The sequence below is a fragment of the Temnothorax longispinosus genome, chromosome 7 (genome assembly GCF_030848805.1).
Source record: "Temnothorax longispinosus isolate EJ_2023e chromosome 7, Tlon_JGU_v1, whole genome shotgun sequence".
Classification (NCBI taxonomy): domain Eukaryota; kingdom Metazoa; phylum Arthropoda; class Insecta; order Hymenoptera; family Formicidae; genus Temnothorax; species Temnothorax longispinosus.
The window spans coordinates 9,803,031-9,815,216 of NC_092364.1; the positions used below are offsets into that span (position 1 = coordinate 9,803,031).

Below are 12,186 nucleotides of genomic sequence, written 5' to 3' on the forward strand. Positions count from 1 at the left end.
TACACGATACCGAAGAAGCTGAACACAGTTATCAAAAGGGGTAAGGATAGATTGACAAAGAACAAAGAAACCAATATTGTTTATCAGATTGAATGTGGAAGCTGCGAGGCTTCTTATATAGGGCAAACTAAGAGACATCTCGAGACTAGAATTAAGGAGCATTGCAATGACATCAAAAAACATTTCAGCAATCACTCTGTTGTGAGCAAACATAGATTACACAATAACCATAATTTCAAGTGGTCTGAACCTAAGATTTTACACAAGGAGTGTAATACGAAAAAGAGAGAGATTGCTGAAATGTTTTTTATAAAGAAACATAACAACATTATTAATCTTCAGAGAGATACAGATAATCTAAACGCTGTATACGACGGCGTCATCTCGTCAGTTTAATTGTTTATATTTGTTATTTTTCTTGGCAACCTTTTGACTCCTTGATTCTTTTCCTCATTAGCGTTCAGTCTCCTGAGTAATTCCACTCATATAACATAGCATATCGGAAAGTCTCAAACTTAAGATGCTTGGTGGTGGAATTTTAATATTTAAGACACATAAGAATTGATTGTCGCATTTCTCTCTCTGTATATTGGTTCTATGTGAGTGATTTCCCGTAGTTTGTGCTTTGTGACAATGCTGGGACATTCCCATGAACGCAAGGAGGTCTTGATTAACTTATGACGAGTCTTTTTGACGATTAGGTAATGCTCTCTGTTTTTATGACTAATTTCTAATTTATATTTTTATGTGTTATATTGCGATGTTCATATATTTCAGACGGCACTTGATAAGGGCTCTAACCGTGAGCCGAAACGTTGTGCACCTATCTATAAATTTAACCAGGTAGTCGAGCAATAAAAAATTTGAATTTGTTTTTAATCACTGGCGGATAAAAGTTTTCGTTATGATTTAATTTTGCTGTAAAGATTAATTTTTTTCTGAATCCGTCAGCCAATCAAATTTCTTACGGTGTGATATTATTAACTCATATTTGAAGTTATCAAATGCTCTGAAGTGATGTGAAAGTAATGCTTATAACAGAAAATGACACCATCATAACAGATTGGTTTCATAAGGAGACTTTTTCGGGCAGACTGCTGAGTTTCTTTTCCAATCATCCACTCCAACATAAAATTGGAACAATTTATAGCCTAGTCGACAGGGCTATATTATTGTCACACCCGAGGTTCTTTAGAAAGAATTTAATTTTTATCATCAATGTTTTACTAAGCAATGGATATCCCATTGATCTAATATTATCTCGAATTAATATGAGACTGAGGAAATTACAATTAACAAAAAATATTAAAAGAGATAATAATGCAGTAAGTTTACAAAAAAAAAAAAAGTTTTATTGCCATTCCATATTTAAATTCTATTTCAAAAATCATAGCATCAGCAGTGGATAAATCAGAAAATTTGGTGGGATATCGCATTTTAAACAAACTTAACAACATTATTAAGGTTCATAAAGATAAGAACGCCCTTCTCACAAATACTGATGTAATTTATAAGATCGATTGCAAAAATTGTGATGCTTCCTACGTCGGCCAGACAAAGAGGCAACTCCAAACGAGATTAAAGGAGCATAAAAGCAACATTAGATTAGATAAAACAAAGCATACGGTTGTCTCTGAGCATAGCGTGAATTTTGGTCATACATTTGATTGGGACAATGCTCGTATATTGGAAATCGAACGCAATTATAAAAAAAGATTAACGGCGGAGATGATACATATAAAGGAACAGGCAAACGGTATAAACTTAAACAAGGACACGGAGTTATTGAACGATGCCTATTTTGATATTCTGAACGTATTATCACATATGAAATTTTAACAACAATCCGTGCCCTTTCGAAGCGAGCATTGCCACAGTCGCATGTAATCTCTCGTGATGATCACACGTACATACCTACTGTTGAAACGATGAAGGAAGTCTCCGTATCTTTCGCTGCACTGACTTCTTATGTGAGTGTCCCGCTTAACAAATCTTTACTTAATTAATTTGCGTCTCTTATCGTAATTTTATACTGTGTTCAGTTGCCATTAAGACGGTCGGGTGACATAAAGATTCGCGAATGCAGGGACATCACGGACGTTCGCCTTGTTCTTGCGGCGGAGGAGACAACCGACAATGTACATTTGACGAATACCTGAAGTGTTTGACTTTTTACATGTTGCGACGGTTGCGAATTCTCAGTCCTTTTTAGTGTGATTTGATGCGTTAAAATTTAAGAAACGATTAAATTGGAATTATGCGGTTTGTTCTGAAAAAGGCCAAGTAAGGCTCGAAACGTAACGTTGTTTTTATATTGCGAACACATTCGTTGTTAAATTGGTTTTAATAAATATACACCTATTAATAGCTCTTAATTTGGCCGTTTCTATTATTTAGCTTTAAGTATAATAAAGAAACATGATTAAGAAAATGTTATATTAATTTATCATATTCACTCGGCGCAAACCTCTTAATATCATTTTGTAGTAGATAATACAAATAGAATACTATTAATACGAAACACGTACACTTGCGCTTATTTTTACCTTTTTTTGAAAAATCTAATTATAACAATGAGTAATGCGCACCTAATCCAAGGTCCTTTCTGAACTGATCGGTGATCCTGCCACTCTTAAGGATATTCTCAACATTCTTGTTGAGCTTGCAGAATCTTTGGCATACGTTGTACGTAGCAACAGCGTACTGAACTTCCATCATGATAATAACTATGTACATGAAATATAGGGGGACGTAATTGATTGGACCTTTGTCGTTCAGCTTCTTGTTCAGCTTCACCTCATAATTCCATGTGTAGATATCGAGGCACGACAGGACAATGGAATAGAGGAGACTGCATAACGTCAAAAGGATTGTATATCGGCGTATCTTCTTCGATGAAACAATTCCCAGCTTCTCGTCACACTTTGATGCAGATAAACCGAGTATGATAAATATCAATATCGATCGCAATAATTATTAATTACATGAGACTTACATCAACCAATTTATCGATGATAGTTTGCACATATTTCCAACATAGAATTGAACCAATAATGGAGACGGTTGTGAGACTCAGTACACCTACTACATCGCTAGCGGTGACAATTATCGCGTTCTGTGACTTGAGTCGAGTGCTATGCTCCCATCCATCTCTTAAATCGCGCCAGAAACCCAAAATCTGAGCGCTAATCAGGCATATCAATAGGCACACACTGCAACACATTACTTTAATTATTTTGTCTATTTATAAGAATTAATTTTAATGACATATTCCAACACACATAAAATAACTTTTCAAGAAAAAATACGAGACCATTACCTATTTTTTCCCGCAGAATACGATTATAAAGTTCACAAAATACTACAAAGTTATAAATTTTAAGATTTGAGAATATGAAAAAATCTATTTAAACGTACTTTTACCATTATAGGTACGTTACAACCCAGCAAATACAATAATATAACAGCTACATTGTCGTAATAAAACAGAAAATGGTTGTTCTTCCGAATGTACCACCCTTCCGAAAGGATGGATTTTTTCGGATAATTTTGTCACAATATCTAGAGATTATTTATCGATGTCCTATCTTCGGGTTTTTCTATAGTTTTCTAGATTTTAACCTGACAATCATAAAACTCACTAATGTGTGTCTCACATTATATCCCACTGTATGGATTGAGAATAACATTAGAAGGAAGATAACCAATTGTTGTGTGGGTGGAAAAGTGTATGCGTGAATACAGTAGGATCCGCTTTTCTACGGGGGGAAAGCTCTCTCTCCAAAAAAACTAACCTAACCCAAACCAATTGTTGCGTAAGTGGAAAACTGCGTGCGTGGATGCAGTAGGTTCCGCCCTCCCCTACAGAGAGGCCCCCGAAAAAACCAACCTAACCTAAACCTAAACCAATTGTTGTGTAGGTGGAAAAGTGTATGTGTATGGTCAAAGCCCGAAACGCAGGCAATCCTAGAATTGACTAATCAATTCTGCCGAATGGCCAAACGTCTTGGTCAAAGTTTTGTAGTAATTTAATTGCTGATGTGTGTATATAGTGTGTATGGACAATACACAAATAGGTGGAGAAGGGGCAGAGTTCCTCCGCATAAAAAAACTAATTTATCTGCCAGCCTATTTCTACAAACTGTTTTAATCAAGACGCTTGGACATTTCACAGGATTGACCAGTCACTTTACAGAATTGATCAGCCAATCCTAGAAATGCCGCGCGCATTTCAGACTTTGACTTTGACCACAACATATGCATGCATGCAGTAGGTTATGTCAATATTCGCCGCTCGAGGCTCGACGGCCTAGCCGCATGTCGTGCCGTGCTTCAAGAGCGTTTCTATAGAAGAAATATGCTAAAATCGTACCTTCCGCTAAATTGTCATTAAATATTTTTATTTTTATAAATAATTAAACGTTAATTTATAATAATTATAAATATACGAAACACGTTACAAATACCTCAGTAGGATAGGTAGGCGGGTTCTAACACAAAGGCTTCGAGGGGAGAGCGGAAAGGGGGGTTCCGCGGCGCGGGGTACTCCATGCCCGGTGGGCGAGAGGTCCGCAAAGAGAGGGGGAACCCGCGTCCTAGGACAAGGGTTCCGCGGGATGAGGAGGGATCCGTGTTCTAGGGCAAGGGGTTCGCGGAGAAGAGGAACCGCGTTGGCGGTCAGCGGTAGGGGCCGCGGAGAGGGGGATACGCGTTTGGGCACCGAGAGAGGGACCTGCGTGCAACGGCCGCGTCGGTCCGCGGTGAGGGAGAGTTCACCGCGGGCCGCGTGACGTCACACGGCACGCTTGCACATCGTCTCTCTCTTTCTTTTTTTCTCTTTCTCCCTTCCTCCCCCTCTCTCCCTTCCCCTTTCTTTCTCTCTCTCACTTTTTCTCCCCCCCCGCTCTCTCTCTCTCTTTCTCTCTCTCTCTCTCTCTCTCTCTCTCTCTCTCTCTCTCTCTCTCTCTCTCTCTCTCTCTCTCTCTCTCTCTCTCTCTCTCTCTCTCTCTCTTTCTCTCCTTCTCTCTTCCTCCCTCCCTCCTTCCCTCCCTCCCTTCTTTCCACCCTCCCTCCCCCTCTCTCTCTCTCTCTCTTTCTGCCGCCCTCCCTCCCTCCCTCTCTTTCTCCTTCCCTTCCTCCCTCTCTCCCTTCTTCCCTCCCTCTTTCTCTCCCTCCCACTCCCCCTTTCCCCCTCTCTCTCTCCCCCCTCTCTCTCTCCTTCACCGGTGTTCACATTCTCTCAGGCTTTCCATCTTTTCTTATTCACCTTCTTACCCGTGTCACTCACCCGTTCGCGTCCTCTCCCACACTGACTTACTCCATAATGCACTCTTGGGTGTCCTCTTCGCGTTCGCCTTCTCCATCATTCGCATCTTTATTCGCGTTCTCACTCACCATCTTACGTATTCATGTTCACTCTCGCTCTTGATCGCGTATCTCTCGGGTTTTTTTTACCAATGTCGCGATATTTAATTTTTATTAATTTTATTACAATATTCTAATATGACGTGGAATGGAGGAATAGTGTACAGAGGGGAAAATAACTGAAAATTTTTACCATAATGTACATTTATTTGCCATGTGTTGCATCGTATACAATATTACTTATGGCATAAGCTAATAATTCGCAATCTATAATTGATATTTAATCATAAACATCGCGCAAGGTATTTGCGGCATTGCATTTATCGGCAATATGCAATCACTTTGTAAAATATTCACAAATCGATTAAATTTCACATTTACCTCATGCGTATTTTGACACAGCCAAAAATATGCATTCTTGACACAGTGTTCGAGCTCAAATAAGAAGAGTACGGTTGACGATTTCATGTACAAAGTACCGTGTAAAGTCAGTTTTACAATATCTTCGTCATGTATTTTGACGAGTTGAAGAACCAATTCTCGAATCGATAGTAATGAACCGACAATTGAATGTAGAAGTTGTTCGATATCTGCACGTCTCTCAATGAATGCCGTCCACATTGCGTGTGGTAACATTATCTGATTTCCCCGGTTATCACCGAGAAGTAACTCCACAAAAGACACAGATCCCACGCTGATTCCAATGTTCAAATATTTATAAGCTGTAGCTGTTAAGGTAAATCTTCTTCCCAAGATATGTGGCGTATAACGAGGCTTATCGAAACTGTAGAAGAATACGAATAAATATGTAAAAGTATGTGAAAATATGTAAAATTATTATATATACAAAAAATTGGTGGTACTTACTCATTACGCTGTTTCTTGCGACAATCGGAACGTAATAATTCATACCGTCAGTGTTCGACATGTCTGGGAGCTGTTTATGGAGCAATTGATTTACTAACGTTTTGACTCTTATTTAAGTCCTCGCACTCACGAAAATTTTGGTTGTGGGAGGGGTTCAGGTAAGCGTCGGGAAGACCAATGATATTTACATTCATTATCAGGTACGATTATCAGCCACAAAGAACCAGCGCAAATGTTGCCATAAAATGTGTCAAAGTCGTAGATAATAGACCAATCCTTCCATAAACAACCATGTATTTCATGTAGATCAAGAGCCGAATAAGTCTGCAATACACGATGTTTAGGAGACCGCTTGTTAGTGCGAGTAAAGCGAGGAGCATACACTTCTGCACAGCGCATAATGCGTAAGCATAAGAAAATTGATTGGTCTATTTCCTTATGCACATGTGTATGGACCAATCAATTTTCTTATGCTTACGCATTATGCGTTGTGCAGAAGTGTGTGCTCCCCGCTTAAACACGTTTCGAAACCCGAGTTCTCTGGCGCGAAGAATATGCACAAGCGATGAACAGTAGGGGAGACCAGGGCGAAGTCGTCACTATTTTCTTGGTGCTGATTTTTAACAATAAAACAAATAATTTTAGTAAAATGGTGTACTGTTGTAAAGAGTAAACATTTGGCTACAAAATTTATAAGGGTATTTATTGGTCTACGTCGCTTTGTTCAACCGGTATAAAGTAAAAACGACAAAGGTGCAAAAATTGAAATGTCAAAATTGTCGAGGCGGAGTCGTCACTCTATCCTCGGACTGGATTTTAAATAAAAATACATAATTCCGATCATGAAAAATAATAGAATACACTTTATTAATTATTTTTTAATGTAGAAAATGGAAACATTTATTAATTATAAACACGATGGCGGAAAATAATTACAAGAAAAGCGCACGATCTTGTGTGCCCTATGCTCGCACAAAATGCACTGTTCCTTGTCAGCTCTGTTCTTTGTCATCTCTGAGCACACGCAGCACATATTATCCAAATCCTCTTCGGAATTCGACCACTGTTGCTTTCTTGACTTTGATTTTCGCCCTTTGATTTTTGAAGCTTCCATGATATCGTACGGCCACGTCATCCAAGTGTGCTATTTCATCATTATTCTTCTTCAGCCAGTCGTTCAACGTAGTTCTCGGGATTCCAAATTGTTTTTCGGCTACTTTTGTCTTATATTCATCTTTTTTTAGTGCAAGAACTGCCTTCCTGAGTTACTCCTTCTTGATGGGAGTCGTTTTGTGAATGGTACGTGCGTACCATTTGTGACGTGACAAAGTCACGTCCCCTGTCCGGATGGTAGCTCGGCCGAAAGAGGCGTCAAGGGTGGTGCCTCCACCCGAGAGATGCGAGGCGTGGGCGTTTAAGAGTAGGTCTAATTATATTTATTAGTTCCGCGAGACTTACAGATTGCGTGAGCAGGCGGCCATGGAGTATTGTAACGACTGGAGTTGCACCGCGGGAACTACGGGTAGAGGCTTGCGGCGGAAGGACGGCCGGCTGGCGGGTCACGCTGGGGCCCACAGCCCGTAACGCCGTAGAACAAGCCCAGCACGGAGGATCCGGAAAGAAAGACGCCCCGACGAAGGTTCCCGTCGAGGAATAGAACCACCCCCGGGATGATGCCACCGGTCAACGAGCCACGGCCCGGCCAGCCTGGCAGTCGAGCAACCGGTCCTTGAGTCGCGGTCTGGTCAGCCGAACTCTGGGCGGATTTAAAACCACCGTCGGCGGGTGGAGGCAGACGCGAGGGGCGCCCAGGTCGGGCGCAGCGCTCGCATAGGGCGCAGCAGGAGACAAGGCTTGCAACCCCGGCGCGCAGGCGCGCGGGGTCCCGCCGGGCCAGAAGAGCGACACTGTCGCGCGAGCTTGCGAGCGGAGAGGTGTCACCCGAACCCTTACGACCGAGACGACTGGCTGCCGACGAGCGTGCACAATTTGTAAGGCCACTGTTCAAGCACCGCGCCGTACACGTAAGATCGTCTCGATACCGAGGCCCTCCCGGGAGTCGCGCTGTGCCGCGAGTGTTGTGAAATCCGCTAAGTAATACCGAGAGAAATACTACGAGAGGGCCCGGCCGAGTAAGTGAAACGCAATTGCCCGTCTCGGGAACTCGCGCGCGCGGCCGTCGACAGTCAACGCGTGTTTAGAAGAACGCATAATTAGAGTCAACGCGCGATTGGAATAACACGTAATTAGAGTTAACGCGCGCTTAGAATAATGAGTAATTAGAGTCACGCGTGCATCCCGTTCCTGGGATCGAAGTCGGGATCTGTGCGTATGGATGCAGTGCACGGAGATCGTGTGCGGTTACACTCCCGTTGTGTGTGATCGCGTAATCGATGTAATTAAATGTAGTGAAATTTGAGTTAGATTCGAGATTATTGCGAAACGGCGAAATCCGCTTTGCGTAACCGGGTCGTTCTTGGCGAGGTGTCCTTCGCGCGGGTCGGACACCGTATCATCGCGGAGCCGTAGAATGGGTTCCACGTGATCGCGTCGTGGCGTGCAGGGTATCTTTGCGTTTAGTATTGCGGACCTCGCGAGGTATCGGGCGTGATTGCGAATGCCCTTAGCGGGGTTGTTGTAAGCGAGGTAGGTTCGCGTAAAAACAAACTACCATTCGCATTATTAGCATTTGTGTTAATGCATCTTTTGCATTATTAGCATTCGTGTTAATGTATCTTTCGCATTATTATTTTTCGCGTTAATGGATCTTTCGCATTATTATCATTCGCGTTGATTCGTCGTTGTATCATTCGCATACCATTATTATTCGCGTTAATTGGTCGTTGTATTATTCGCATTCCTATCATTCGCATTAATTAGTCGTAATCAGACGTTTTGCCGCTCCCGCGAAGTTCGTGGCGGGACGCGTTGCGGCCGGAACCTATTATTTATTCTGATGCTTTCTATCCCGATTATTTCATGTTTCTACTTTGGTTAAATATATTATTACTTTGTTTATCCGATTTGTGTGCTAATTGTGCAGCGCTCCCTCTCTTCCTCTCTGAGATCTAACAGCGATCAAAATATTGAATCCATACCCGAGATAATTAGCTGGCTTAGATTTCGTGTAACGTGGTGCAAGTAATCGCACCTGGCGCCTATATTGAGCTTAAGGAAATACCTGGTCGAGCTACCATTCATTATTATTAATGCCATTCTAATTAAATATACTATTTACAGTGCTATATAGATTTTGTGATTTAGTGAAATTGGCGCGCTCCTTCTCGGCGGGCGAGACCGAGGGGACTCGTCGTCGTCATACATTTTTTTGCAATTGAGAAATACAATGTCACATTTGCAACAAAAAATGGAGTAAAACCACAGGGATAAAGTTGTCACAGTGACGAGTCCGCCCCGGTCGCTTGGTGACGACTTTGCTCCGGACGCAGAATTTGAGTTTGATCGCTCATAAAATATTAGAAATCAACGAAAATAAAAAAACCACTGAATTCGTGTTTAGCATGCATTACTCTTCAGAATCACTTCTCGAGATTTGGAAAAAAAATAATATTTAAAATATCAAAAATTTTTGACGCGCAAAAAATTTCATTTTTGACCTCCAAAAACATGTTTGCTTTAATAAAAATCACAACATGGCACATAATCTCATTAAACTTCGTTGGTAACATGGGCACCATAAGTTTTCGTTTTTTTTCTTTTTTTTATAGTTCGTTTTAGGGGTTTCCGTCGTTGGTCGTGGGGTCCTCTTGGGGTTGGCCGGTCGGGGCTTGCCGCTCGCTACTGTTTGGGGGTCTGGTCCTGGTCCCGTTGCTTGCGCGATGGGGCTTGAGTCTCTTTGTAGCAGCGGACCGCGGTTGGTCGTCCCCTGGGGGATTTCCGCGTCCTGCGGCGGGGATTTCCCCTTCTTTGATGTCTTTTGTGCCCTTTCCCTGGGCCCCGCGTTTGCGTGGGGTCTAGGGGAGAGGCGCGGCTCTTCTCTCTCGTCAAGTGCCATTTGCCTCGGCCCGGGATGCAGACTCGAGGATTCGAGTCCTTCTTGTTTTGATGATGGGTTTATGTATCTCCTTTGTATTGACGAGCGCATGGATTCGTGCTCGTGTATAGTATATGTGGAGCCCCTCTCCGGATAGAGGGGGTTTTTTGTTCGTTTAGTTCGTACACGTCCTGTGATAGTTCGTGTACGTGTTATCTATGAGGTGTGGACTTCCTCGAGCGAACTATCCCGCAGCCGATGAAGTGATCCCTCAGTGATGTGGCTGTAGATCGGCGTCGCAGCCATGATCATGAGGAATTTCCGAGGTGGTGGAGTGGCGGCGCAAACGCGTTTCACGACTCGACTAGGGATATCTTCCTTCGGGGATCGAAGCATTCCTATGATTGATCCACCGTGTGGTCTTTTGTGTAATTGGTTACGTGTTTCTGGCGCTTCGGCATGAGGACTGTCTCGTTATGTGATGTAATACCTCGTTAGTAGTTCCGCGTAACGTGACTATGGTCCAGCGTGCTGTGTTTAGAAGAGAGAGGTTTTAGTGGGTGCAAGTCCCACATATCTCGGGTGGCCGGCCCCCGGTTGAATGCGCGAGGTATTTCCCCTCTTTCCACAAGAAACAAAAAAAATGGGCTCCATAAGTAGCGTTTACTATATTAATGGCGAGTTCACACAACATACAGGTTTCGAGATAACTGTAGTGACGACTCCGCCCCGGTGACGACTTCGCCCCGGTTTCCCCTAATGTTTATCCATTCCAATGTCCAGATTTTCACAGAGTGACGATGTGCATGAATCTTTCAAAACTCTTGACTGCGCGCTAAAATCCTCTTAAACTATTTAAACATTCACAAAATTGCAAATCTCGCGATTCAAAGGTCAAGCACCTATGTACGGTTGCTCCTACGGTTTAATTCCGGGATAAGTCAATGACACGATATCATTGTTAAGAACAGCTGATAAAATCACCGAACTCGCGTAAAAATTGTAAATGTTGCAATTCGTTGATCAAGTGCCTATGTACGACTGCTCCAATCGTATGGTTTAATTCCGAGAAAAGTCAATGGTTTAATATCATTTAAAACAACCTAACTTCCGAAGCGCGGATCTAGCTCGCGGCTGGTCAGGGTTTGGAGTAGGCACGGAGGAAGACATAAGACTCGGTTAAAACAAACAGTTAACAAGATTTATTTTAATAAAGAAAAATAACTTTATCCGCCAGTGATTAAAATATCAATGTTAGTTTATTGCTCGACTAACTGGCAATAAGAGTACAAAGACTGCTTAGAGTTTATTTTAATGATTAAGAATACATGAATTAGATCGCGGAGATCGCAGGCGTGAATATCGCAGCGGGAATATGTACAGTAAAATACGCGGATGTCGGACAGTGAGATCGCGGAGATCATCGAAAGCGCGAATATTGTAGCGAAGATATATACAATAAAATACGCGGATATCAGACAGTGAGATCGCGGAGATTGAAAGCGCGAATATCGTAGCGGAACTATATATACAATGAAATACGCGAGTGTCGGACAGTGAGATCGCGGAGATCGAAAGCGCGAATATCGCAGCGGAGATATATACAGCGAAGCGGGATTACGGCCAGTGATTGGCGGTGCGGAACGCGGTGCACGGATTTGCGAACGTGGATTGGCGGGCGCGCGGGCTCGTGTAATACGGCGTGCGGATTCGGTGACGGTCGGCGCAGGAGCGCAGATTCGGACGCGGCGGTGATCGTACGCGGTGAGAACCGTGCGTGAAGACGGTATCATAGGGCTAAGACCCTTAGCGAATATAAAGAAGAGCTCTTTATACCATGGCGCAGCGATGCGTCAGGCTGGATGCGGTACCGGGTGGCCAAGACCCTTGAGGCGAGTAGAGAGTAGCTCTATTACCCTGGTTTACAGGGTATACGCCGGTATCGTATGCTTATCAAGGTT

General features: G+C 42.8%; 1 protein-coding gene across 1 annotated transcript in view; it reads right to left on the bottom strand.

Annotated features, from left to right (window-relative positions):
* LOC139816067 (uncharacterized) overlaps positions 1-12,186 on the bottom strand; it is a 233,700-nt gene that overhangs the window by 48,424 nt on the left and 173,090 nt on the right. The window contains exons 5-6 of the mRNA XM_071783386.1: positions 2,996-3,212; positions 2,589-2,922 (exon numbers count right to left, since the gene is read on the bottom strand). Coding sequence (XP_071639487.1) covers positions 2,589-2,922; positions 2,996-3,212 — 551 coding nt within the window. The remainder of the gene's footprint in view (positions 1-2,588; positions 2,923-2,995; positions 3,213-12,186) is intronic.